The 26,522-nt window shown below is 29.6% G+C and overlaps 3 protein-coding genes across 7 annotated transcripts; 2 read left to right on the forward strand and 1 right to left on the reverse strand.

The window, feature by feature from the left end:
- Positions 1 to 4,845: 4,845 nt before the first annotated feature.
- On the reverse strand, positions 4,846 to 10,536 carry LOC113868673 (zinc finger protein 4-like). 5 transcript variants are annotated; one of them, XM_027504484.1, is made up of 3 exons: positions 10,386 to 10,414; positions 10,123 to 10,229; positions 4,846 to 5,891 (listed from the first exon to the last, which is right to left on the reverse strand). In XM_027504484.1, exon 3 carries the CDS (start codon positions 5,794 to 5,796, stop codon positions 5,056 to 5,058), a length of 741 nt encoding a protein of 246 aa, XP_027360285.1. In that variant the 5' UTR covers positions 5,797 to 5,891; positions 10,123 to 10,229; positions 10,386 to 10,414; the 3' UTR covers positions 4,846 to 5,055. The 5 variants fall into 5 exon arrangements, with proteins under 5 accessions (XP_027360285.1, XP_027360284.1, XP_027360281.1 ...); XM_027504483.1 differs by adding an exon at positions 6,561 to 6,653 and having other exon boundaries at positions 4,851 to 5,891; positions 10,123 to 10,536; XM_027504480.1 differs by adding an exon at positions 8,743 to 8,817 and having other exon boundaries at positions 4,912 to 5,891; positions 10,123 to 10,532.
- A 3,390-nt stretch (positions 10,537 to 13,926) lies between these two features.
- LOC113869476 (GTP-binding protein ERG) lies at positions 13,927 to 19,282 on the forward strand. Its single transcript, XM_027505801.1, has 8 exons — positions 13,927 to 14,487; positions 14,761 to 14,850; positions 16,222 to 16,367; positions 17,232 to 17,390; positions 17,513 to 17,579; positions 17,861 to 17,968; positions 18,089 to 18,228; positions 18,703 to 19,282. Exons 1-8 carry the CDS (start codon positions 14,044 to 14,046, stop codon positions 18,788 to 18,790), a joined length of 1,242 nt encoding a protein of 413 aa, XP_027361602.1. The 5' UTR covers positions 13,927 to 14,043; the 3' UTR covers positions 18,791 to 19,282.
- Positions 19,283 to 20,747: 1,465 nt separating this feature from the next.
- Positions 20,748 to 24,857, forward strand: LOC113869682 (abrin-a-like). Its single transcript, XM_027506131.1, has 2 exons — positions 20,748 to 20,794; positions 22,992 to 24,857. Exon 2 carries the CDS (start codon positions 22,998 to 23,000, stop codon positions 24,654 to 24,656), a length of 1,659 nt encoding a protein of 552 aa, XP_027361932.1. The 5' UTR covers positions 20,748 to 20,794; positions 22,992 to 22,997; the 3' UTR covers positions 24,657 to 24,857.
- Positions 24,858 to 26,522: the final 1,665 nt, after the last annotated feature.

Here is a 26,522-nt window from a genome sequence, read left to right on the forward strand (position 1 = left end):
TAAATTTGAACGAGTATTTTATATTTTTTTAAATTACTTATAATTTATTTTATGTTTTAAAAATTAAAAAATATAATATTTTATTTAATTAAATCACTAATTTATTATTTATTAACGTAAAATAATTATAATCATGTCAAATATCAAACTTTTTGTTTTACCACCTATTTTTTATTTATTTTATTATTATTATACTTTATAATTTCGTTCGTATAGTATTGATAAATTTTAAAATTTATTATATATTAATAATTATAATTTTTTTTGTATTTTAGACATTAAAAAGTATATATATTTTTAATTGAATTATTAATTTTATTATCTATTAATATAAATTAATGATAAAAATTATTCTATATATGAATTTTACTTTATGATCACATTTTTTTTCTTTAACCTCTCCTTTTCATTCCTTTTGATCAACGCTTGAAGCCAAATTTAACGTTCAAATTCCTTTCCGAAAGGCATTTGATTTGGAGAGGGTTGTTTGGTCAAAACTCGTGGTCAAAGTTAGGGACAACGTTTTTATCGTACCCATGAAAACGGTTGAGTTTTAGTACCTTTTTTGCCCTTTTCTGTCAGTTTCATTGCTAACTATTTTTCAGAGACTTGGTCTCTATTGCTCACTGGCCAGTTTATTTTAAAAGAATATAGAAAAATAAAATTTTCAATTTTGTAAATTTAGTTTATGACAATTGGTTGAACAAAATTACATGAAATTTATTTTTTTAAAACTATATTTAAATTTTACTGAATTTAAACGTTCATAAATAAAAAAATTAATTATTATGTAAAACAGGTAAGACCGGGTCGCAGCAAATATGTATCCCAATTCGCACGTTTCTTGGTCATGTCTTGATTCAGTGTCAACATGCTATGAACTGGCAGAAGGGAAAAAGAGAGGACGATGAAGAAGAAAGGGATAAGAAGAAGACAACGAGTTCAAGAAAGAAGAGGTGAAGAGAAAAGAGAATGAAAATATGAAGAAAATCAACAATATTTGTCATAATTGTTAAGATTTATAGAAAATAACTTCTAGTTGAATATATTTATTTTATAATTATTAATATTTCTGAAAAATATATTTTAAAATATAATGACAATTGATCATACGTAATTCATAGAAATTATTTAAACTTATAAAAATAATAGAATTAATATGGTAAGATAAAATAAATTTTATTTTAAATTTGTAACCACTACTAATAATAAAAATTATCACATAATAATAATAATCATTGATTAAAGTTAATGTATCAAAATTATCAAAATTTATTTAAAATAATTAAAAAAATAATGAGATCTATTATGATTAAAATAATATACACAAGAAAATATAAAGTTTATAATATAAACTAATAATTAAAATAATATATTTATTTTTATTCGGTATTTCAAATTTTTTTTTAAATTATTTTAAACCAACAAATATATTTAAAATTAACTAGACTAAAGCATTAGTATAAGTTAAAAACATATGTATTAATTAAATGATAAATTAAAATGTATAATTATGTATTGCATATAAATTAGTAAATTAAATATTATTTTAATTTTAATTTTATTTATTAATTTATTTAAATATTTATAAATTATTATATTTTAAATGTGTATTTACAACAAAAATTTCTTATTCTTTTTACAAAATTAATTTAAGCAAACAATCTATTTATATCTACATATTTATGTAAAATTCACTGAAAAGTTATCATTTATTATCCTACATATTTATATTAAAATAATATTATTATGTATAAACCTAAATTATAATTAATTTTTTATTATTAAAATTCTTAATAAAAATACATTTTTTTAGAAATGGTTGTGCAATCTTTAAAATGAAAAAAATATATGTTAACTGTGTATTGTATTTAAAATAAATTGATTAGAATTGTTTATATATAAAAGTTTTCTGTTGGTGGTCATAAAATGTTAAAAAAAAAAGTTATTAGTCATAAATTATATTTAATAAAAAATTATAAAAATTAATTATATATAAAAGTGGAAAAATTGATAATAGATTGTTATAACAGAAAATTTGTATTAATTATCTTATTTTTGTTGATTTAAATAATTTAATATTTTGACTAATAAAAATGTATGTTAAAAACTAAATATATTTGAAAAAAAATTATTAAAAAAGTAATAAATATATCAATTAGTATGTACACTTAAAAAAATTATATTTTTTATCTTTTTTATTATTATTATTATTTTATTTAAAACATTCAACTATTGATGAATAATTAGTAAATCAATTTAAGTTTAATGTGGTAAAAATAAGCCTAAATTCTCACACCAAGTATCAAGCTCACCTGGACTACCAATATCAAAAAGTAGTTCTTATACATGTAGAAACACTCCTTCAAAAGTACAGGTATGTCACTTTAGCTCTCTAGTTTTGTGGCTAGGATGTCTAGAAGTGGGAAGAATAAAGTTAAGCTACAAAAAAAAGCAATGATTAAAGGTATTAAATACAAAATAATGGAGATAGAGTTTATCATTATTGGTCATTGTGCTACTTAAAGACTAAGGGAAGAGAATCTATATAAGAAACAAATGATAGAAAATGAAGGATCTTTTTCTTTTTAAGTTCTTGTATTTCAAAAGTTGTGTGACCCTCCTTAAAAAGTAGAGGGAAAATGTAGAGGAACTTTATAGGGGACTTCTTTCAAAGAGGTCTTTTCACAAGTGCACTTCTTAAGCTTATATAGTGTGCAAAATAGAAATGAAAGATAAAATAACCTACAGAATTGGCTTGAGCGAAGATTTAACCTCACCAAAGAGACTCTCTTGAAGTGTCACAAAGAACAATTGAAGATTTTGGTTGCTATCAACATAACCTATAGAATAGACAAAGTGGTTACCCCTGAGCGTAACTTGCATCTCGAGACATTGATCAATCTCTTGTAAGAAGGAAGCATGTTAAGATTTAGGAGTAAACTTGTTCTCCTAAAAAAAAAGTATTTGTTATGCTCACATAATTCACCTCTACATGTCAAGCATCCATGAACTTTCATTATTGTGTACTTCATAAACTTACCTAATTTTATCCGTATGAAACATTTGGTAATCCACTTGAGAAGTACACTAGGAAATGGAAGGAACACAGGTTTAACAATCCATGGTGATATTAAGGATGTTGTCATCTAGTTTGGATGGCTTCTTGTACAACAAAAGATGAACACAAAATCCGTTGAGTAAAATGGATGAAAGAGCATTGAATAATAACATTAGTGGATGAAATATTTTACTTATTAGTCATAAATTATATTTAATAAAAATTGATTGTATATAAAAGTGAAAAAAATTGATAATAGATTGTTGTAACCGAAAATTTACATTAATTATCTTATTTTTATTTATTTAAATAATTTAATATCTTGACTAATAAAAATATACGTTGAAAACTAAATATATTCGAAGAAAAAATTATTAAGAAAGTAATAAATATAACAATTAGTATGTACACTTAAAAAATTATATTTTGATTCTTATTGATTATTATAATTTTATTTAAAATATACAGCTATTGATGAATAATTAGTATATCAATTCAAGTTCAACTTGATAAAAATAAGTCTAAATCTCCACACTAAGTTAAGATAAAAATGTACCTGTAAAATTGATATATATATTTAATATGTGTGGCAATAAAATAAAATGTTAAAGATAAAAATGGGAACAAGGAGTAATGTAGCTTATTAATAATATGAGTGAAGGAATTTAAAAGGAAACATGACTGAAAAGGGAAAGATCATGTAGTAAGGGTAGCATCTTAAAAGCGCTCATATTGGAGGAAGGAGGTGACTGTGAAGCAAACCACGAGCATTAGGAAATCATTGCTGGATGAATGGAATGCCTAAGGAACCAAAGGAGCCACTACAGGAGATCAAACCCTTAAATTATTGAACAAAGACTGAGACATCAAGCTCATTTGGACTACCAATGTCAGAAATATGTAGACAAGACATTTAGAAACACTCCTTAAAAAATACAGACATGTCACTTTAGCTCCCTATTTTTGTGGCTAGGGTGTCCAAAAGTGAGAAGAATAAAGCTAAGCTACAAAGAGGATGTAATTGATGTAACCATTTTTTTCAAATCGATATTATAGGATATTAATACCTTCCTTGATCATAAATGAACCCATTTTTAATTTCAAAATCATTTTAAAGTTTTACCGAGATTTCTTTTTGTCGACGAATCATTGAACCATAATCTTTACCATTTGATTGCTCTCTATCTTTATCATTAAGTTGTTAACCAAGGGACTGAAAAAAACATGTTTTAGTTGGCCAGTTAAGTAGCAAATCTTTGCCAAAGAAATAATAAAAATTCAAATGCATATTAGGGTTGGTGAAGTATACAAAGTGAATTTTTCAATTCCGAACCTCTTCTCTTTCTACCAATTAAAAACAATGTAAAATTGATATTTTATGCCAACAATCAAGTAACTCTAACATCTTGATTCAAGGAAAAGCAATATGAGACTAGTTCTTTTGGAGTGTTTGGAAGTGATCACAAGGTGCCTTTTAGAATGATATTTAATTCTCGTAAGTTATTTTTTAGCTTATATCAATAATTTGTTCTTATTTTCAACTTATACCAACAAGTTTAAAGATCATAAAAGCGTATTATGCAAGCGCTTAATTAAGCTGCTATTCAAACACTCCATCCAAATTAATTTCTTAATGGAAATCCAAACACACTAATGTTTGAATCTCATATTTCTGGGGTCTGTGCAACTCTTACTACAAGAACTCCATACCACAAACAGATCTCAGACATGAACATCAATTCAGCTGTCTGTTCCCCAAAAATAAATGATAAGAAAATTTTAATAATGAAAAATTCAAATAAGCTCAGTATGCCATTGCAAATACATGTTTCACTGTACAGTGAAAGCACCATAAATTAATAATTTCAAGTCTGAAGAGAATGAAACTACAGATGAAAAAGCTCAAAGATTCAGTGACAATGAAATGTAGATGTTCTTGCATTAGGAGCCATTGCCACAAAACTAGTATTTGAATTCAATCAAGATGGAAAATATTAAAGTCTCAGAGTGAGATCAGGAGATGTAGATGTTTGTGATGGAGGTGCAGTAGCTATAAAACTAGTATTTGGATTATGAGCATGTTCATGCCCCAAATTAACACCACTCCTTTCATCTATCTGCCGGAAACTGCCTGGCCAAAATAGACCAACTTCATCATCTTCCACGAAGATCGGTGCTCCAAAATAGTGTTTCTCAAATCTTGCTGCAGCTCTCATATCAGGAGCCCTCACAGAGGACAACATATGTCCTTGGTGCATTGCAGCATGAGCTTCAAGTCCAAGAGACCGAAAAGTGGAGCCATGAAGAGGTAAAGATGCTAGGCTTGTGCATTTTTCGGTAAACATCCCCATTCGCATTGCGCGCTTTGCCATTGTCCTCTCCCTTTTATGGGCATTCTGGTGGCCACCCAATGCCTGCGAGCTGAAGAATTTCCGCCTACAATAATTACAAGAGAAAACTCTAGGAATTGCTGATGCTGAAGCATGAGCTTCAGCTCCCACTTCTCTGTTAGTATCACTTGGACCCTTCAACTCTTCATCACTGAGATTGAAGTTGAGGGTCAAGTCAAGGGAAACCGAACCTGGATCAACATCAGCCTTTGTAAGACAAGAAGATGTGGTGGTGCTTTCCTTGGTATGCTCATATGATGTTTCTTGTACGGATATATTGGAACCTTCTTGGCTGTGGACTTCTGAATCATCTTCAGGTTCCAGGTTCAAGTTTGGAGTCATCATGTTTAATGGATCTGCTATGAGCTAACTTCTTTCGTAGTAAGCAATTGGAATGGATCAAATTCCTCACTCTGGCTAGCTTAACATAAAAGCATCACCTACATTGATGAAGATATACATTATTTTTTATGACAAAGTACAGAAATTTGTGCATGCATGTCATTTGGAAAATTCAAAATTCAGGGTTTAATATCAAATGGGCAGTAAACACAATCAAATAAAGCAAACAGATCCAACTGTCCAAACTAATCATTTATAAGCAAATAAAAAACCTTCTAGATAAAAATTAACTTCACAATAAAGTATATAAAGGGATTGAGAAGCGCCCCTTCTGCAAAATATAACATTCAAGCAGAAAATTTAAGTTAATAATGTAAAAAATCACCTTTTCATTTTATCTCGTATATTCAAAGATCCATTGTTATGAATACATAGGAGATGGATTCAGCTACTGATAATGGATTCTATTTACATAAGAGTGGTGTCAAGGCCCAAAGGTTGTAAGCAATTGGGTGTTGTATGTCAGTAGCATGGAATCAGGAAAACTGTTAATAAATTGTTAGAAGACTCGTATATTCAAAGATCCATTGTTATGAATACATAGGAGATGGATTCAGCTACTGATAATGGATTCTATTTACATAAGAGTGGTGTCAAGGCCCAAAGGTTGTAAGCAATTGGGTGTTGTATGTCAGTAGCATGGAATCAGGAAAACTGTTAATAAATTGTTAGAAGAATGCTACTATGTATCATGCAAGAACACTTACAGAGCTTTGAATGAAAAAATGCACAAAATTCCTTTCTTCTCTTCTTAGGAGACTCTCTGACCTCGAATGAGAGAATTACCCAAACCCCCATTCCTATCATCCATACAGGAAATGGCATAAACAACTGACACAAATCTTAAAAAACAGGAAACAAAGCAAAAATATTGTAACATTTGATAATCATGGATGAAAATAGGAAATAAAAACAGACCAAACGTTTTCTGATACTGCAGTTAAGTACTCAACTAAATGTGAAAAGTGTCACCCAGTATCTCACAGGAAACATAGTCATTGATCAAACCTAAACAATTGCAAAATAAATCTCATGATCTCTTCCAGGTGCTAGTTTGTTTTACGAATTTTGTATATCTATATGCAAATACTGCCCAAATATTAGAGCTATTTAATTAATGTGAAGATACTATTATTTTGTATATAATGATTCCTACTAGACAAGACTAAGTCTATTCATCAGTAAGATGACATGATTGAACCAATTGTTTAATATAACTTCCTATTTGAATGGTAGTTAATGTAAACCCTGAAGCTATAGAAAACATTTCTTCTAGTTTAAAAATGTGAGGTATAAAGATGTATTAAAATGAGAGCAACAAAGCAACGTAGAACAGAATAGAATACTTGGAATAACATAAGCAAGTAATCAAACAGGATATCGGTGCCAAAGTTGTAGAGAAGATAGGAAAGAATAAAGTAAAAAGAATTCCTTACAAGGATCACAAGTATAAACAATTTTTTTCTTTACTTGTTGCAGGCCCAAATCTTCTGGGACAAAGGTTTGTTTCTTGTTTATTTGACCAGTTCTCAGCAAGTTAATGTGGGCTGTTATCTCAGATGCAGTGTCATGATGGATTTATAATTTTCCATGCTTCTAATATCATTCCTATACATTTACTATGAAGGCCTCTGTCTTTAAGAATTCAACATGGAAAAGACAATGCGTGCTCACAACAAAGAAGACATGACTGAAACATAGGTATATTTCAAATAAAACTTTAAGCAAATGACTTCACTGAATGATAAATAGTAAATGCTATTTGTCTACAGCGACTTTTAAGATTTTCATCATTTAGAAATACACTGCCTGCCATAAATTTCACCCCATTAATAATATTCAAGCACATTAGCAGACCTATCTCCAAAATACATCCACCAACCTCAGAATCAATACAACCCAAAGGAAAACGTTTTTTGGGATAAAAGGGAAAGAAAAAAAAAGTATTCCATATTTAATCTAACAAATATTAGGATTGTGAATATCAATGTAATAAATTCATTGCAAATTTGCAATTATCCTCATAAAGTTCATCTTTGTGCATTTTTATAGAGAGAAAAATACACAGCAAGGGCACACAGCTGAAATTGTCAGCTCCAAAATGATCCTTGTATTTAACTAAATCAGAGTCAACAATATTGTTTGTAACCTCAACCCTAACCCACAGTGCAAATCAAAATTAAATTTTGGAAACTGGTTTCCTATATTACCATGCTTTACTGATCACTCAGGGGGCAAGAAACTAAAATGACAGAAACAAAAACTAAGTTATATAAGCCATGCAAATATGTATGAATCAACTTATTTTGCATTCAAAAAAAGGCCTTTCTTTCAGCCAAGAGCTATTTCATGAGCATTTTGAAAAAAAAAAAAAAAAAAATCCAAACAAGTATGTATATTCCAATATGTCCTCATCAAGTGATTGTTGATAGAAGAAATAACATAGGCCAATTGTCAAATAAAAAAAGCTTGGATTTTAAAGACCAGAATAGGCAACTCTTTTTCTTTTGCTGACTTTCTGAAAAATACTGTTATTTTTCCACAACTTTGTGGTGTTCTTTTTAATCAGATACATAGCTCTGGAATCAGGTCTGGCTGTGACCAAGTCAGGGATGGTATTAGAGCTGCTTCAAACCCACACAAACTATAAATGTGGCTTTCAGCTATCTTTTATATCATATTTATTTCTAAGTGCTTGACAGTCTAATTCCTAATCTTCACCTCCAAGCCTGTGCTGAGTAGCTCTTGCTGAACTTCCATTCCGTTAAAGAAAAAAGAATTTCAGTATGATTTGCTTCTTTTGTATAACTGGAGCCAACTATTAACCACAATATAGCAGTTTTAAGATGTAACTTTTCAAATGCAAGAATAAGTAGTAGAGAGCATGACCTTCAACCATTTTGTTTAGTTCTCACTTCTCATCCAACAAGAAAGGAGTCGTCATCCTTCACCCTTGAGGTTTGTCTAAACTAAGGTAAAGATGATTATCATAACTAACTGTTGCTTTTGACTTTTCATGTCTTTAGAAAGAACATAACCTGCCTTCTAATTAGAATAGAACGGACACATTTCTTTAAGCTTCTAACATATATGCTGATGCACGTAAGTTTACGAAAGCACAAGATAATGCCTAAATTAGCATCACGCCGATACAATCACTGATCAACAATTCAACATCATTTTATCTCTCTCGAGGTAACTAGAACATAGTCCATGTAATGGTTCTGTTTATACATGTTCGTGAGAATGTGATGCATCAACCCCAGAGGCTATTAATATTAGTTACAATTACTCAATTGCAAACACCATAGAGTACATCAAACTATGTAAAAATTGCACTTCATATTTTCATAGTATCACAGAAAACACATAAGGAGGCCGAACGGTGCCTAAATTATTCAAAGATAAAAACTAGAACTACATACTTTTGTGGTTCAGACCTACTAGTACTTTCTCTTATGAATCACAAATTTGGGAGTTGTTCTTCACAAACCATTAATCTTAAGGAACATTACTATGGCAGTTGAGATGAAAAGGCACAAGATAACCTTTAAAGAAAAAATAACAAAGGTTTACAATTTATTTATTTTAAAATCAAATAGGTTTTATTTAACATAACACTCAGAGAGAGCCATAACCATGAGTTTGAGAAACTTGACTCTTCCATGCTTGCATACAAGTTACTTTAAGACATTAACCAAAAGATTCCTACATTACTCATCAGTTCATTTAACAAACTTTCTCATCAAACCCATTGATTGTAATGCACCAACCACCCCCCCCCCCCCAATGCTTTTCCATTACATGAAAACAAAATGGGTAGTAAAAAAATTGCACAACCCCAAAGGAAAAACTACAAATATCCTCCACTAAGTCTACGACGGTTCAGACTAGGAAAACAAACTTGAAGAGCAATGAGAATCAAGAGCAACTAAAATTGCCAAAGCAAATAAAAAGAAAACATAGAGAACTCCCACTAATAATTACTCAGATCTAATTTTTATACTCAAGAACCACTTCCAAAATTTGAAAAAAATAAAAATAAAACAAACTCCTCAAATCAGCAATAAAAAAGTTTACTTGCAAGCTAGAGTGAACCTCCACTAAACTCCCAAAGACAAGAAAAGCAAAAGAAAAAAGAAAGAAAAAGTGAGGAAATAAAGAGTAAAAAGCAGCACAAGGCTTCAAAATGCATGTACAAATTAGAAGAAAGTAAGAATCGAAATGCAAGTACATATGTGAAAAAGATGAGTGAAAAGATGCACTTACGTAGTACTGTACTATTAAAAAATTCTGCAGGCTAGTTCAGTGACAAGCTACTTTGAAGAGCATGAGGAACAACAAGACCTGCTGTAGTACTTCTTCAAAATTCACCACTATGAAGGGGTGGTGAGAGACAAAATAAAAGAGATAAGATTACAGAGAGACAGAGAGAGAGATTATGGGAAAGCAAAAGAAAGAGAAAAAGAGAATGATGAGGCAAAGTCAGAGGTAAGATAACATGTACAAACACTAGAACCACTTCTTTTTACCAAATTTGAAGTTTCTATCTATGTGCTGTGTTGTTCCACTTTCCAGTTCTTAATTAATAATCAGTGTCTGTCTGTGATTTGGGAAAATGGACAAACGGAAAGACAAAAAAAATTAATGGGGGTTTCATTGTGTGAAGCCCCACACAACCAACACAAGACATGGCTACAGTGCTTCTTGGGCCTCCACTAACAAAAAGGAACGGTCCATTATATATTCAATATAATACATTTCTATTCTTTATGTCACATAATAATACTTTTATTAAAAAAAATTCATTTTCTGTATTTTAAATATAATAAATATAATTTTTAAGAAAATTTACCTCCTTTTAATTACTTATTTTTAATTTTTTTAAAAAGGGTTAATATTTTTCTTATTTATATATTATGAAGATTTGAAGATCTTTCTCTATGCTATGATTAACCCAGCCCCTTTGTCCTACTCAGATATATTATATGGACCCCCATAACTCCCCACCCTTTCTGATTTGTCATGCTAACTTTATTTTTTCTTTTAAATTTAATTTTGCACCAACAAGCTATAAATAATATCAACATTTATGCATAGAAGCAAGGTACCCCTTTCTAACCCAACAATTTTTCTTCCCTTTGTTATGATACCTCTCACACGTACATATGCAATTTTTTAAGTACAGTTAAATAATATAAACACATTTGTCCTCACTCCTTTAGCATTTCTTTTTCAATTTTCATCATTGAATATTTAAATTGACTTTTCATAAATATTTTGGACATCTGTTGGTTCTTTAAAAGTTTAATAATAAATATCCATTTTACTCCATTAAATTATAATTATTAGTTATTTTAATTCTCAAGTTTTCAAATATTTTAATTTAGTTTTTTACTTTTTACAAGTCAGTTATTTTATTTTTTATATAAAAAAGGAATATTTATAAGTTGTTTTTTTAACCTTCATGGCTCCATATCCCTTGCCATGCATCAAAAAATAATTATAAATAATATTTTACTTTAAATATTTGTTCAAGTTCTTTAGACAGGTTTTAATAATTAAAAACTAACTTATATTCTATATATAAAGACTTTGGAGCTCAACCAAAATCATTCTACATTTAATAATACCATGAGAACGCTAAAGAAGAGCAAGGTGAAAGAGTGGGTCAACAAGAACATTGCTATAAGCATTTGCATATACTTGAACTTCCCTTTAATTTATCATATTTTAATTTTGTAATAATTATAAATACCTATGTTTACTTATATTTTATAAAAAGAGTATATTTTTCAAGCACACAGAATTTATGAATTTTAATTTTTTATTTTTTTTAAATTAAATATTAATATAAATTCGTGATATAAAAATTTAAAGATAAAATAAAGAAAAAAGATTAAGAGTAATATAACAAATTATGAACTATATTACCATTTAACTTACATAGGTTAATGTTAAGTATAAAATTAGAAAAAATAGTTAAACATTAAAATAAAAAATTTAATAGATAATAATTTAAAATAAACCTTATTTAAATATAATTAAAATATATTTAAATGTTTTATAATAATTAATATAAAATTATATCTATAATGTATTCTAATTGGTTAATAATATAAAATTGTTTATACTTGCAGTACATTAATATTAAACTTTTGACGAAATTTTTTTAGAATAAAAAAATTGAAGACATTATTTCAAATTAAAAATGAAAGAATTTGAAATAATTATTTTTTAATAAAAAGGACAAGACTTAAAGACGTTAATTTAAAAAAAAGAAGAAGAAAGAATTCAAAGTAATTACTTTCTGGATTTTTTATAAAAAATAAATAAATAATTTATTGATTAAGTTCAATAAGAAAATAGATATTATATGTATTTTAAAATTATTATAATTATAAATTATTAAACCAGTAGCTCATACATTAAATTAAATGAAGAAATATATTCACTTATGAATGAATAATGTACGAGTGTTTCTTTATCACAAATATTACCAAAGATAAAAATATAAAAATAGATCGTTATTTTTATATTTAGAAAAAATATAGTAGTAATTTATTTTTATAAGAAACACTATATTTCAGTATATAAAATTTCTAAATACCATAAGAAAATAATGCATTGTATTGAACTTGGATTGGTTTGGATTCAAAGATACAAGACTCGACCATGTTTGGTTCAATTAAAGGATTGCTTAATGCATAAATCCTTATGAATATTGCAAATCGTTGAATTGGTTTTTTCTCTAAACATATATTATTTTTTAAAAGAAAATACTTTTTATAACTAAGAAGTAAAAATAAGATAAATATATAAAATAATGATAAATTAAAAATTTGCATAAAATATCATATTAAGTTAATAACAATGATGACAAAAATAATAACTTTTATTAATATTAAATTAGTACAAAAGTACAGAGCCATTAAGCAGAAGAACAATTTGAAACGGTAAATGGGGCCTCTCTGAATAGGGATGAATCATTTCATAATTTGTTTTTTCAAAACAATATGCTATTTATTTCAAAGTTATGCTAATATTACAAAGTATAATTAAAAAAAATAAGAATTGAGGTGACCAAACTAGGAGAAAAATGAGATAAAGCAACTTTAAGTGTATATAATAAAAATAAATTAAAAAAAGGATCAAATAAAAATGAGTATTCACAGTAATAAAGTGAAAATATTTATTTGTACTCTGAAAATATAAAAAGAAATTGTAAAAGTGAATTCATATAAAAATTTTAAAAAATTATTTGATTTAATTAAAAATTGTTTAAAAAATAAGTTTATTTTAGTAGCTTCTAGCATTTTATTAAATGTTTTTTCTAACTTAAAAATATTTTGAAACAAAGATACTCCCTCATTTAAATATAGAATAAAATGTTATGTCAAAGATTTACGAGATGGGTTTGTTTTGAAAAAAATGAAATTTACATTAATATTGGATTTAGATGCCTAGTTTAATGTAAACTTTTAATGATATTATATTTGTAAGTAAAAAACTCTAAATTTTTTTTAACAATTCTTCTTTGTTTCTTCTTATTGTTGTAGTAGTAAATAATAATAAATAATTTTTAATTATCTTTTATTGATGGCTAAAAATACATAATTTTCATATTTTTGTAAAATTAAAAAAGTTGACATCAGCTATTAATAAAATATTATACTTCTAAAAATGAAAATTATATTTAAAATTTCTTATAAAATATTTTCATAAAATAAGTATTAAATAAACGGTCTATGTTTTGTTTAACGTGTTTTTAATAGACAAGTATTTATTTTAATTGATTACTGAGATAATTTTTGCAATTATTCGTTAGAAAAGAAAAAAAAATCAAACATATGTAAATATGTGATTAAATGTCGATTTTAATCTTTTTAGCGGATCACATTAATTATTAATTTTGTAAACATATAATTTTTAATCTTTTTAACATAATTAAATTATTTTTTTATTTTTTATACTGAAAATATAAAACAAATATCTATAAATTAAAAATTAAAAGGAGTAAAAATTGGCATTTCCTAGGAAATACGTGTTTATCAAAACGCAGTGCCGTGGCTGCAAGTTGCAAGCCCTGAAGTCTGAACCCCTTAAACCCCAAACGCGAAATCGGCGTTGAACAACGCACGACGCAGCGAGCGGTAAGGTGGATGCTAAAGTTAGTTACTTCTCCTAACAATGAAAGCTGTGAGAACCCTAAAGAGGAGCCTCTGTTCCACATCCTCTCTCAGTTACAACAATTCCGCAACCATTTTCCGGGCTTTCTTCTCAGCCCAACCGCAACATCACAGCGACACCGATTCCGTCTTCGACAGTTCCAACTATGCCATCGAAGCCCACCACGAGGATCCCAAGCCCATGTGGGAGGAGAAATACCGGGCCCGGGCGGACCAAGTTATATTCGGCGAAGAAGGCCCCAAGGGGAAACTGAAGCTGAAGGAAGAGGAAGATGAGAGAAGGAGAAGGGTTCTGGCCAAGGCTTTGCTCGAAGCAGCACTCGATAACCGTGAGGAAGAGGAAGCGGAAGAGAAGGGCGTGGTCGCTGAGGAGGACCAGAAATCTTTGACCGTCGGAATCATTGGCGCCCCCAATGCTGGAAAGTCTGCGCTCACTAATTATATGGTTTTCTTCAATAATCTCTTTTCCATATTTACTTTTTATTTTCTTCAATCTGTATTTTCACTAATTATATGCTGTTTCATGAATTGCTAGCCACGCACGGCTAGTTGTTTATTGTTGATTATAATAAATTTTGAACCATTAAGGGTTTGTTTGAATAAGTAGCTGATACATACTTGGATTCATTAAAAACTTTGCTTCTAGCATCTTTTGTTGTCAGTAATTTTATCGAATAGATTCTGAGTATGATGTACACTTTTTCCTGATTTGTCGTAGGTTGGAACAAAGGTGGCAGCTGTTTCACGGAAGACAAACACCACAACTCATGAAGTAGTGGGAGTGTTGACAAAAGGAGATACCCAAATTGTGAGTAACTGGGCTGATTATTTTCTTTCTTCGTGTGTGAAAGGGAACATCATGCTTTTACAATTAGACTTGTTGAATAAGAGTAGATGTTTGTGCTATTAGAATATAATACATTCAATAAATTAGTTTTATTTAATTGGGAATATATGATTTCTCATTTGAGCCAAAGTACGGATTTGGTTTTATATAATCCAAAATACTTCATTCGTTGCATAGATTTCAGTCTAAGTATGACAAACTTGATCTATAGCAATTATGTTTCAGTTTTGTGAAGTATTCAAATTCAAATAGTAATAGTAATGGACTTGTTGGTCATCAGCTGTTAATATATGTTTGACCAATATTCAACAAAACTTGATTTTATTTATGTATTTCATTCTGAATAATAAAGAAAATGTCTCATTGTGAGATGAGAACATTTTGCTAATATATTTGTGACTTGTAACTGGTGGAATAACTTTCCAAATTTACTACTAGTATAGACCCACCCTTCTTCTATACATCATATTGCAATTGCCTAATATAATTACAGTGATTTCTGGAGGCAAGTAACTGATTCAATTAGAAAAGACTCTCTTTTTTTTATTATGCTTAATATTAGAGCAACAGCATTACTTGTGTGTTTTTGGATGATATCTGTTATGACTGTGGGAAGGAGTTAAGATAGTTAAAATATTAGTTAGTTTATTAGTGGGAGTTAGTGACATAAATAAATAGGATTGAAAGGGGAGGAAATTCATTCAGTTCTGTGATCATTGATAAATTTAACTTTTGCTCTTAGTGAAAGGAGAAATTCTTTGTGAAGGGTAGAAACCCTTGGAGGAGTGATCTGTCTCCAATTTTCTATTATTTCCATTCAATTCATAAAATTTTTTCTGTTCTGTTCTGTTCCTGGGTTACTAACAATATCATTTGACTTGAATGAATTTGTAATTTGAAGTGTATGTTGAACACTAAAAAAAAGTCAAATATTGACTTTGATAGCGGCAAACAACAGGAAAAAGGCGCTTCAGGAGGTTGTGGCTTACAATAAATGATCCCACCGCTGCAGTTTTCCTTGATTGTTATTTAGCTTATGAATAAAAAACCTATTAAACTTTATGCTAGCATTTTGATAAATCCTTGTAATTGCTACACTACATTACTACTTTCACTTGATATTATTCTCAACCAGTCAACCTACCACTTCTTGGTTTTGCATTTTGTCATTTGTTGATGATTTGTTGATTATATTCATCTATAACTTGGCAGATTTGCTTTTCTATCCTTATTCTTACTATTTCATTGTTCTTTCTTTTTTTATAGGTTTTTAATTTGATAATGCATTTTAATTAGCTACGGACTCACAGTCATATCATATTATATTTGCAGTGTTTTTTTGATACACCAGGGCTCATGTTGAATTGTGGTGGATTCCCCTATAGGGATGTCAAGGCTCGTGTTGAAAGTGCTTGGGGTTCAGTCAATCTCTATGACGTGCTCATAGTCATATTTGATGTTCATAGACATATTACCAGGTCAATCATTTATTATGTAAATTAAGTAGAAGTCTTATCAATCTTTTAACTTTTTCTTTCTATATTAAACCTTTTTGGGAGAATTCTCTATAAGGAATTCCTTTTAAAATTGTTTAACTTGAATCTGGGTGGGGAAAACCCAAAAATCTGGACTTGCAGCTTAAAATGGCTTAGTAATTACTCAAAGTGTTCCTTTATTACAAATATTATTTCTGTGAGAATTTGTATTTTAGAATTTCCCCAACTTTTCTATTTTATTTATCCTATAAGCCTTGTAGAGAAGACCCACATAAGCCTTGAATCTGATTGCTAGAAACAGAGGAAGATTGAGAAAAACTAAATGCAAAACAATTCAGAAGGATTTAAAGGTCAAAAGTGTGTCTATAGACATGATTTATAACATAACATTGTGGCATCATTTGATCCTTTTAGCTCACCCCACCCAATGGGATAAGACTTGGTTGTTGCTGTTATGATTGGACAATTGAGTTGGGTTGTTTGGTAACTCTTTTATTTGTATACTTGTTATACCAGTAAGTCTTATTCCTCACTAATGTAATAATTATTGTGATGTATTGATGTGCTGATGGATCATTGGTAGCAAGCAGTGTACAAACATCAATCAAACTTACAGTACCTTCTGTCCACAAGGCATATACTGCTCTTCTGGCTGTTTAGACTGTAGTAGGCTTTTGTAGATTGTTATGTTAAAGTGGCACCACAGATGCAATCTCTTGTCATCATATTTTTGTCTCGTCTTCGACCTTTGGCCTTGTTATGATTTATGTTTTGATGGCATATTTTTTTTATTCTTTTTGTAATTAGTGAGCACATCCCTATCTTATTGACATTCAATCAATACAGGCCCGATTCAAGAGTGATAAAACTAATCAAACGTATGGGAGCTCGAGGGGTTCCAAATCAAAGGCGAGTTTTGTGTATGAACAAGATTGATTTAGTAGAGAAAAAGAAAGACTTATTAAAGGTTGCTGAAGAATTCAAAGATCTTGCTGGATATGAAAGGTAAGGTTTTCTTGTAGAAATGCTTGAGTCACTGATATCCACTGTGATTGTAACTTTTCTGTTGATCGACTGTCATGCTTTAGCTAGCTTCTAATACCATTATTTTTCTTATTATTATGCAGGCATTTCATGATATCAGGACTGAAGGGGGCTGGAGTAAAAGATCTGACTCAGTACTTGATGGAGCAGGCACGGATTTTTGTTTTTCTGATGTCTACTTGCTGATACTAATGATTTAACAGTTCTCTAAGGAATCACTAATGTGTTTGTTGGGGTGTAGGATGATACTACCCACTCCTGGTGGAATAAGACCTAGTTCCATTTACAGTCATAATTGCTTTGATTTTTTACCATGCATATGCATTTCTTTACCTTTTACAATTACATTTTTTATAATTTATTCCTGATATCTTTTAATTAGAATAATCCCTGATTTAATTCTGGATTTTTAATTTGTTTGTTATGCATAGGCAGTTCAACGACCCTGGGAAGAAGATCCATTCACCATGAGTGAGGAAGTTATGAAGATTATTGCATTAGAAGTTGTGCGTGAAAGGTTATTGGACTATGTACATCAGGTAGGTGTTGAACACTCATTTATTCTTCTAATATATAGCTAGAATTTGTAAGAAGTATATTTCAAGATTAGTCGATAGTGTTAAAATATTAGATATTAACTAGCAAATTTTTCAATTCAGGAAATTCCATATGATATTGAGCATAGGTTGATTGACTGGAAAGAGTTACGGGATGGTTCTCTTAGGATTGAGCAACACTTTGTCACTAACAAACTTAGCCAACGCAAGATTCTTGTAGGGAAGAATGGCTCAAAAATTGGGTAACTTCTATCTTCAGCCTTTCCTTTATGTAGCTTAACATATTTTATTGTTATTTTAGCAGCTTCTATTGTTTTGAATATGATATCACTAGATTGGAATGCTGTGATTCATGTTTGATCACTGCGTATCGGAAAAATGGGGATATCTCCATTTTGTTATATATTTTAGATTTTTAAGTGCAGTTGCGCTCATTTTCCATCTGCTGAAAATTTGAGTATTTGAGTACTTTCATCATGCAATAAGCTTTCAGTTTTTGAAAATTCCATTATCTGTAGATTCTTTTGTCAGCTTAGATGATTCTTTTCTCCTGTTTTTGAAAATTCCTTCCACTTGCATGCCCTTCTTACATGCACGAGAGTGGAAGCTTCGGATTCATTTCTATTCTCTGCTTCCTTCAATTGAACGGTTATTTGGGCCTTTCATTATGTTGGAAATTGCAAACTTTTGTGTATATTTATATTATTTAAATACAGGAGAATAGGAATTGAAGCCAACGAAGAGCTAAGGTCTATTTTCAAAAAGCAAGTGCATCTAATTCTCCAGGTGAGGCTTAAACAATGAATCAGGCAAATAGATTTGATGTTGAGAGTGTACTTTCCTTGCCACGTCGCGCTGTGAAATGCAGTACGTAAAATGCCAAAGCAGTGGTGAATCTTACCACTGACAATTGAAGTCCATGGAAGCTTAAAACAACATGCCTAATGTCACGTTGATCACAGAAAATCATTGCTATGGTGACACAGGTTGCGTTCATTGGTGATCAAACAAGCAAGCGTCTGTACCTTTTACCAATATGTTTGCCTGTGGTTAAGGAATTTGATTTGTCAAGTTTATTACGTCTATGAATTTTTAAAGGGAATTTCCATATTTTGGTTTTTGTATTCGATTAGAATTTGGTTTATACCTGCGTTATATATATAAAATAGACAACTAGGGCATTTGCTAGTATGATTCTTACAATGGGTGCTCAAAAAATGCCCATGGACCTGTCATTGTTTGGCAAGATACGACTGATATTGTATAATGTTATTTTATGTATAGCATTTTTTCATGACGAAATTTCATGCGCCCCATAACCCCCTCTCCCCAGGCAATGAAATGATTTATTGATGTTTCGAACTGTTGGCTTTTGGCGGTAAAAGAACTTTGAAAAAATGATTAAGAGATTTTATAATAAATAATCTTGAAATTTACTTTTTGATTGAATTTACTTAAATCGTATAATTCATATAGCTGACTAACTTTCAAATGTTGTTTTCAGTTCCATAATATTTTTCTTTTTAAGTTTCAAATTTTAAATCCATCTAAATTTGATCCATTTCTAGGCGCAAAACTTATGTTTGATTAATACAATAACAATACATGTTTAATTATTTTGTTAAATGTAAACATAAATCAACTTTTAATGTCATAAGTTTTTTTTAAAAATATTTTGATGTAAATGTTAGAATGTAAGAGATTTTATTTTTTTTAACATTATTTCTTTCTGTCTTTTTCTTTTAAGATATAATTTGTTAATAGATTGAATTTCAGCAAAATACTACTCTGAAATAATTTGTTATTGAATGGTTCTTTAGAGTAACAATATAAGAAATCTGAATGATATTTTGACACTTTAAAATTTTTGCACCTGCACCAATTTTGAATTTTTATATTTCCATAATTTTTTCCCTAAAATCTCATATTTTGAGATATATCATTTTTAAAATGTAAAAAGTTGATATGAAAAAAGACAATAATTATCTTTTTGTAAATATATCATTTATTTGTGAATATTTATAACTATTTATATATATATTTTTACTTAATTTGATAAGTTTCTTAATGTAACTGTTTATAACAAGTTATATAAATAAATTTAAGGTAAACTTTTTTTATACAAAATAGCTTAATAATAATCACTTAATTAAGATGTTTTTCCAAACATACTTTAAACTTGCAATAAAAGCTTTAACGTAAAAAGAATTTATTAAGTAAGCAATCAATTAAACTATATACTTCAAATGCTACTTTTTATTATACAAAATAAATTATATTAAATTTACCATATTATTAAAATAAAATTTGAGAAGGAAATAGTTTTTTTTATATGGTTTTAAAAATAATTATATACCAATATTTATATATTTATCCATAATTATAAATACTCAATTCTTATTATTTTAATATGTAAAATGTCAATAGTTATTATTACAAATACAACAAATAAAATAAAATAGAAGATCATCAAATTTGTTGTATATTTTCAAACAAACAAAACTCTTTCTTAGATCAATTTTAACATTTCAAGTTACAATAAATTTTATCTTAAAAAAGATCAGCACAGTGACAATGACCCACAACCTTCGAGCCAGCGAGAAGGTCCCAACCATTATTGCCAAAATTGACAGACCCGTTTTGCACATGTAAATTATGCACTCTATCCAACTAACTGGCGTGCATGATTTTTCTTCTGAGGTGGTAACAGTGGTCCTATATCTTCTGCTTATAAAAGGCCAATCACTCCATAGCTTCTATTGCACACCATCCTGCAAACACACTGTGACAAGTACAATCTGAGTACAGGTATCTCTTTCTCTTTTGATTCTGATATACATAAACAAGTGAAAAATTTGTGACTTTGCCTGTGATACCAGCTTTTTATTTTAATCTTCTCTTTCTTTATCTTAATTTTTTTTTATTTTCTTCTCTTTATTTTATCTTATCTCTTTCTCTTCCCTTCACTCAATTTTTTTCCTCTTTTCTTTTTTTATTTCTTTTTTTCTCAGTCTAATTTAGTCTCTTTTTCTCTTTAGAGCTCTTCTCTTATTTTATTTTTTTCCCTTACTCATCTCTCTTCCTCTTTTTTTCTCTCTTCCTTTAGTCTTTTTTTTTCTTTCACTTTTTCTCACTTTCCTTTTTTCTCATGTTTTTGTCTCCATCTTTTTCTCAGTCTTTTTTTTTATTTTTTTATTACTATCTTTAGCTCAAGATTTTTTTTATTTTTACTTAAACTAATTTTACTAGATTAAACAAAAATTATTTTTAAATTTAAACAAAATTTTAAGATTTAAGTCAAAAATTACTTTTTGTGCAAATTTTATTTTACTTAAACAAATGTAAATTGCATACTTTCAGGAGTGTTCATGGATTAAATTTTTTAAAAATTAATTTAAATCCATTTATAATTCAATCTATGAACACTCCTAATTATATAAATTGAATTATAAATCAATCCATTTTAATTTTTTAAAAACCAGTTTAACTTTAGTTTTAAAATTTAAATTTGGTTTAAAACTAGTTTAAAACTATTTTTACATATAATAAAAATATACTATAATTTTTTTATATTATTATTAAATTATTATATTAAAAAATATTTAAATTTTGTAATAAATAATATAACATTATGTTTGCATATATATATATATATATATATATATATTTGTTAAGAATCAATATTAATTAAAAATAAAATATGAATACAAAGAATACTTTAACTCATTACATCTCTAAAAAAAATTAACAATACACGTCAAAAAAATATTTGCATATATTTTAATTTATTAATAATATTTTTTATATTTTATTGAAGTAATAAATATTTAAATATATTCTAATTTTTATCATCTATTTATCATACAAATTAATTATGAGTTAGATTTTAAATTATTTTATTTTAATTTTTTTAATCAGTTCAAAAATAGTTTTAAAATTTAAATTTAATTTAAAATTAGTTTTAAATTTAGGTTTTTTGAAACTAGTTTAAATTTAATTTTTAAAGTAAAACTAATTTTTAATATATTTATGAATTTTGTAAACTAAATTTTTATAAATATATTATATTTTATAGAAGTGTATAAAATATTTATTATTATTTTTAACATATTTTTAATGAATAGAGTTTATAGTGAAAGTTTAAATTAAAATTTATAAAAATAAAAATTAATAATATAAATAATAATAAAATTATTAAAATATTTTAAAAAATTAAAAGTAAACATAAATATAAAAATAACAATAATAATTAATTTAAAAATATTTTTTATGTTTTAATATTTTTAATTATTTTAAATATTTTAAATATTTTAATTTTAATTATAAGAATTAATAAAAAATATTAGTGGTAAAATATCGTTATAATAAAATTTTGTAAATTAATATAATATAAAAATTTAATAAGTAAATATATAAGGTAATAAGTTCTTCCATATGAATTTGCGTAATTAAAAAAAATCTAGTTTTAGAAAATGAATTTAAACACTGAATTGATTGTATAAATACAGTTAGTAAAAAAATTGATTTAATATAAAGCTGGTTTAATATGAATCTAAATTTTTAAAATAAATTTAATATTAGTCATGGATTCCCCTTGTAAAACCCAGATTTTTTGAATACCCCTGCATACCGTATAGTTTCTTTCCGGATATACGCTTTGATTTTCTTTCACATCTGATAGAGATATCGGTAAAACTTGCTGAAATTCATTGGCGTGCTTAAATCATAAAAGGTCTTGTTGGGTTAAATATGTTGGCTACGTATCTATGGCGGAAGCCTCATTTGCCATCATCCTAAAACGACCATTAAATTGTTTCAACCACCTTTAGAGTAAACGTTCCAAAAAATAGGGCCCCAAAGGAACCTACTTACTATGCCAGGCACTACAAAAATAGGTTCAGGTCTATAAGTTTACAGATTTTAGGAGTATGACGATTTTAAATTTGAATTACTGTTTTAGTTTTGATTACATCCTATGAATAAAATTTGGTGCAACTGCATGCAGTTTCAAATGGACGAAACTTTGAAGCTACTGATTTTATGTGCTGCATTTGCTTGTTCATTCTCTGCACTGAGATGTGCGCCAACAAATTATGACCCCATTAAATTTACTACCGAAGGTGCGACTCCAAAAAGCTTCAAGCAGTTCATTGAAGCACTTCGAGAAACACTAACAGGTGAGCTGATACATGACATACCTGCACTTCGAAATCCAGCAAGAGTGGCAGCAGAAAATCGATATCTTACAGTGGAACTCTCAAACTCGGAGACGGACTCTATCGAAGTAGGTATCGATGTGACTAATTTATATGTTGTAGCATACCGAGCAGAAGCTCGGTCCTATTTCCTCCGTGATGCCCCAGAATCTGCACCTACCTACCTTTTCACTGACACGGAGCAGCATACCCTTCCTTTTACTGGTGCTTATGGTGATCTAGAGAGTTGGGCTCATCAGGAAAGAGAGGAAATAAACCTAGGGTTACAAGCCTTGACACATGCGATATCGTTTCTACGAAGTGGGGCCAATGACAATGAAGAAAGAGCTCATACCTTAATCGTAATAATCCAAATGATTGCAGAAGCAGCTCGATTTAGGTACATATCAAACCGGGTTGGTGTCAGCATCCGAACTGGCACGGCGTTTGGACCTGATCCTGGCATGTTAAGTTTGGAGAACAATTGGGATAGTCTGTCAGGAGGGGTTCAACAATCAGTTCAAGGAACTTTTCCAAACGCTGTCAGGTTAACAAATATTCGTCACCAACCTGTTATTGTAGATTCCTTGTCGCACCAAACTGTTGCAGTTCTAGCACTGATGCTTTTTATCTGCTATCCAAATCCAAACCAATCACCTCTGTTAATAAGATCAATTGTGGAAAAATTAGATACGTGCGATGTTTTTGAACCAACCGTGCGCATTGCTGGTCGAGATGGGATGTGCGTGGATGTCTCTAAAAGTGCCTATAACGATGGCAATCCTATCATAATGTGGAAATGCCAAGACCAGCTTAAAGAGAACCAGCTGTGGACCTTGAAACGTGACAAGACTATAAGGTCCAAAGGAATGTGTTTAACCACCTATGGTTCTGATCCAGGGAATTATGTCATGATATATAATTGCGCCACTGCAGTACCAGTGGCCACTTATTGGGAAATATTAGACGATGGAAGTATTATGAATCCACGGTCTGGGTTGTACTTGAGTGCTGAATCTAGTACCATGGGAGGGACACTCACCGTGCAATCGGGGCAATATCGATTGCGACAGGCCTGGCGTACAGGCAATGACACAAGCCCTTTTGTAACTTCAATCGCTGGGTATTTGGATCTCTGCATGGAAGCTCATGGAAGTAACATGTGGCTGGCTGACTGTGATAGCAAAAAGGAGGAGCAGCAATGGGCACTTTACCCAGATGGTTCTATACGTCCAGTGCAAAATACAAACAATTGTTTAACTTCTGAAGAACACAAACAAGGTGCTACCATTGTCATGATGGATTGTAGCAATGCATGGGCTAGCCAACGATGGGTTTTTCACAGTAATGGTACCATTTTTAATTTATATGACAACATGGTGATGGATGTGAAAGGCTCTGATCCAAGTCTTAAACAGATAATACTTTGGCCATGGACTGGCAAGGATAACCAAATATGGGTTACTTTGTTTTAATGGCTTCGTGCCTGAGGAGGCAAATGCTATTTGCCAGTGTAATGTTTAAATAAGTGATATTTATCTATCCATTTGCAAAAATTGTTAAGAGCTTCGTGCTGCCTTGCATTTTTATTAATATGCTTAACTAGTAAATTTATTATTTAGCACGACCCTAGGCCATCATGTGATCAGTAAAGAGAACCGAGATTGCTTCAAATCAAAATATATTTTAGAACCTAACTGCTTAAATCGACACTCACCCAATACAATTGGAAAGCTTAAGAAATTTTGATTTTTCTCCCTCTCCAACATAGAATTTCATGATTGCTTTTATGGACCTTCGATGGCTAAGAGTACTCGTTTCAAAGAATTGCAATTAACGATAAACAGTCAAGCTGTTGAGTTTCATCGAATGATGGAAATCTTAGAATTGTACGATCAAGAACAACAGGCTCAGAAGCTCGAGAGCATATGGATCAGTTGCAACACACTATGGCTTATTTTTTTCAGGTAAAGGAATGAAGATCTCGGCCAAAATGTTGTTGCTTTCTGCCTTTGTCAGTCATAGGTCCCACACCCGTCTGTGTGACTCTGACTCAGAGATCCATATGACCTCCTTGTCGGGCAGAACTCAAATCCTCGCTTGATTTGCACTCATCTGTGGAATGCATTAAAATAGATAACAAGAAAAGAGATTTTAAGAAGACACGAGAGAGAGGGTGAGTCCAAATATAAGGTACAATCTATCTAACAATCGCCATAGGCTAAGTAAATTTAAAAGGGACTAAACATATAATTCAATGGCCATACACAGGGTGCCTACACACAGACATGATGCATGATGTAGTAATTTCAAACAATTCATATGAATGAAACGATGTAATGCATGTCTCTCATCAGATATCCCCTTTTAATCAACCATCCTCCAGTCTGATGAGGCCCAAAGAGTAAATGAGCTTCGTGAACTACTAGCCCATGAAGGAGTAAATGGCTGAGGTGGCCAAAACTTGGAACCCTTCCTTCTCCATGCATAAAGCCAAGGTTTTAACTTACTTGGTGCCAAAGAGAGTTGTTTCCATCCGTACATGTTGAAGAGGAGCTTTGATTATTCTTATTGATACTAAATATAGGTACTAAACAATTTCCAATTTCTTTTTCTCCATGTTTTCACCTATCAATGCAAGAAGGCAAGGTTTTTGCACTTCCTCAGTGGAAAAGTTTGAAATCTTCTTCATAATAGTCACTGAGTGAGACATTTTTGATCCTCTAAACATGTTTTTCTGCATCCAGTGACTACATATTTGAATTGTGCAATAAAAAATCTTTCAAAATCAAGTGGTTTCACTCAAAATAGACATTGAATTCATAAGTTATGGTGAAAATGATAAAATTTCTTCCTTGGTTTGCATTTTCTGCATTTCATCAGCAAAGGAAGCTACCTTTTTTTTTGTTTCTTTAGTATCCAAACTTCACATGCTAATACATCTGCTTATTCCTTGTAGAAATACTTTTCAAACAGTGTATATTGAGCCTTAATCTGACATTGTTTACCCTCTTAATTGCCTAGAGTACGTAAGTAGTCTTGTTTTTACATTTTTATGCAATAACAGCATAAAAAGTATTGTTTTTGCCATCTATACTGATATGTATTAATATGAAATTTTGATTTTCAAAAACTATACGAATATAGCTTTTCATTGCATTATCTCAAGCTTGATTCAGAGTTCATTTCACCACTCAATGACTTCATTCTATAAGCATGATTCAAGTTGAATTCTGCTAGTACAACAACCACTGTTCTTGAATTTTTAGAAAAACTTTATATAGAGAAATTGAATGTAAACTTTCCATCTAATTCCTTATTGTCTTCACTTTCTGATGCAC

The sequence above is a fragment of the Abrus precatorius genome, unplaced genomic scaffold (genome assembly GCF_003935025.1).
Source record: "Abrus precatorius isolate BTA unplaced genomic scaffold, Abrus_2018 Scaffold6, whole genome shotgun sequence".
NCBI classification, from domain to species: Eukaryota; Viridiplantae; Streptophyta; class Magnoliopsida; order Fabales; family Fabaceae; genus Abrus; species Abrus precatorius.

Bases quoted from the DNA above. Each gene is read 5' to 3' on its own strand.
- LOC113868673 (XM_027504484.1), bottom strand. From the start codon at position 5,796: ATGATGACTCCAAACTTGAACCTGGAACCTGAAGATGATTCAGAAGTC.
- LOC113869682 (XM_027506131.1), top strand. From the start codon at position 22,998: ATGGACGAAACTTTGAAGCTACTGATTTTATGTGCTGCATTTGCTTGT.
- LOC113869476 (XM_027505801.1), top strand. From the start codon at position 14,044: ATGAAAGCTGTGAGAACCCTAAAGAGGAGCCTCTGTTCCACATCCTCT. The intron at 16,368-17,231 runs GTCAATCATTTA...CAATCAATACAG, and splicing joins GTTCATAGACATATTACCAG to GCCCGATTCAAGAGTGATAA. The intron at 17,969-18,088 runs GTAGGTGTTGAA...TTTTCAATTCAG, and splicing joins TATTGGACTATGTACATCAG to GAAATTCCATATGATATTGA.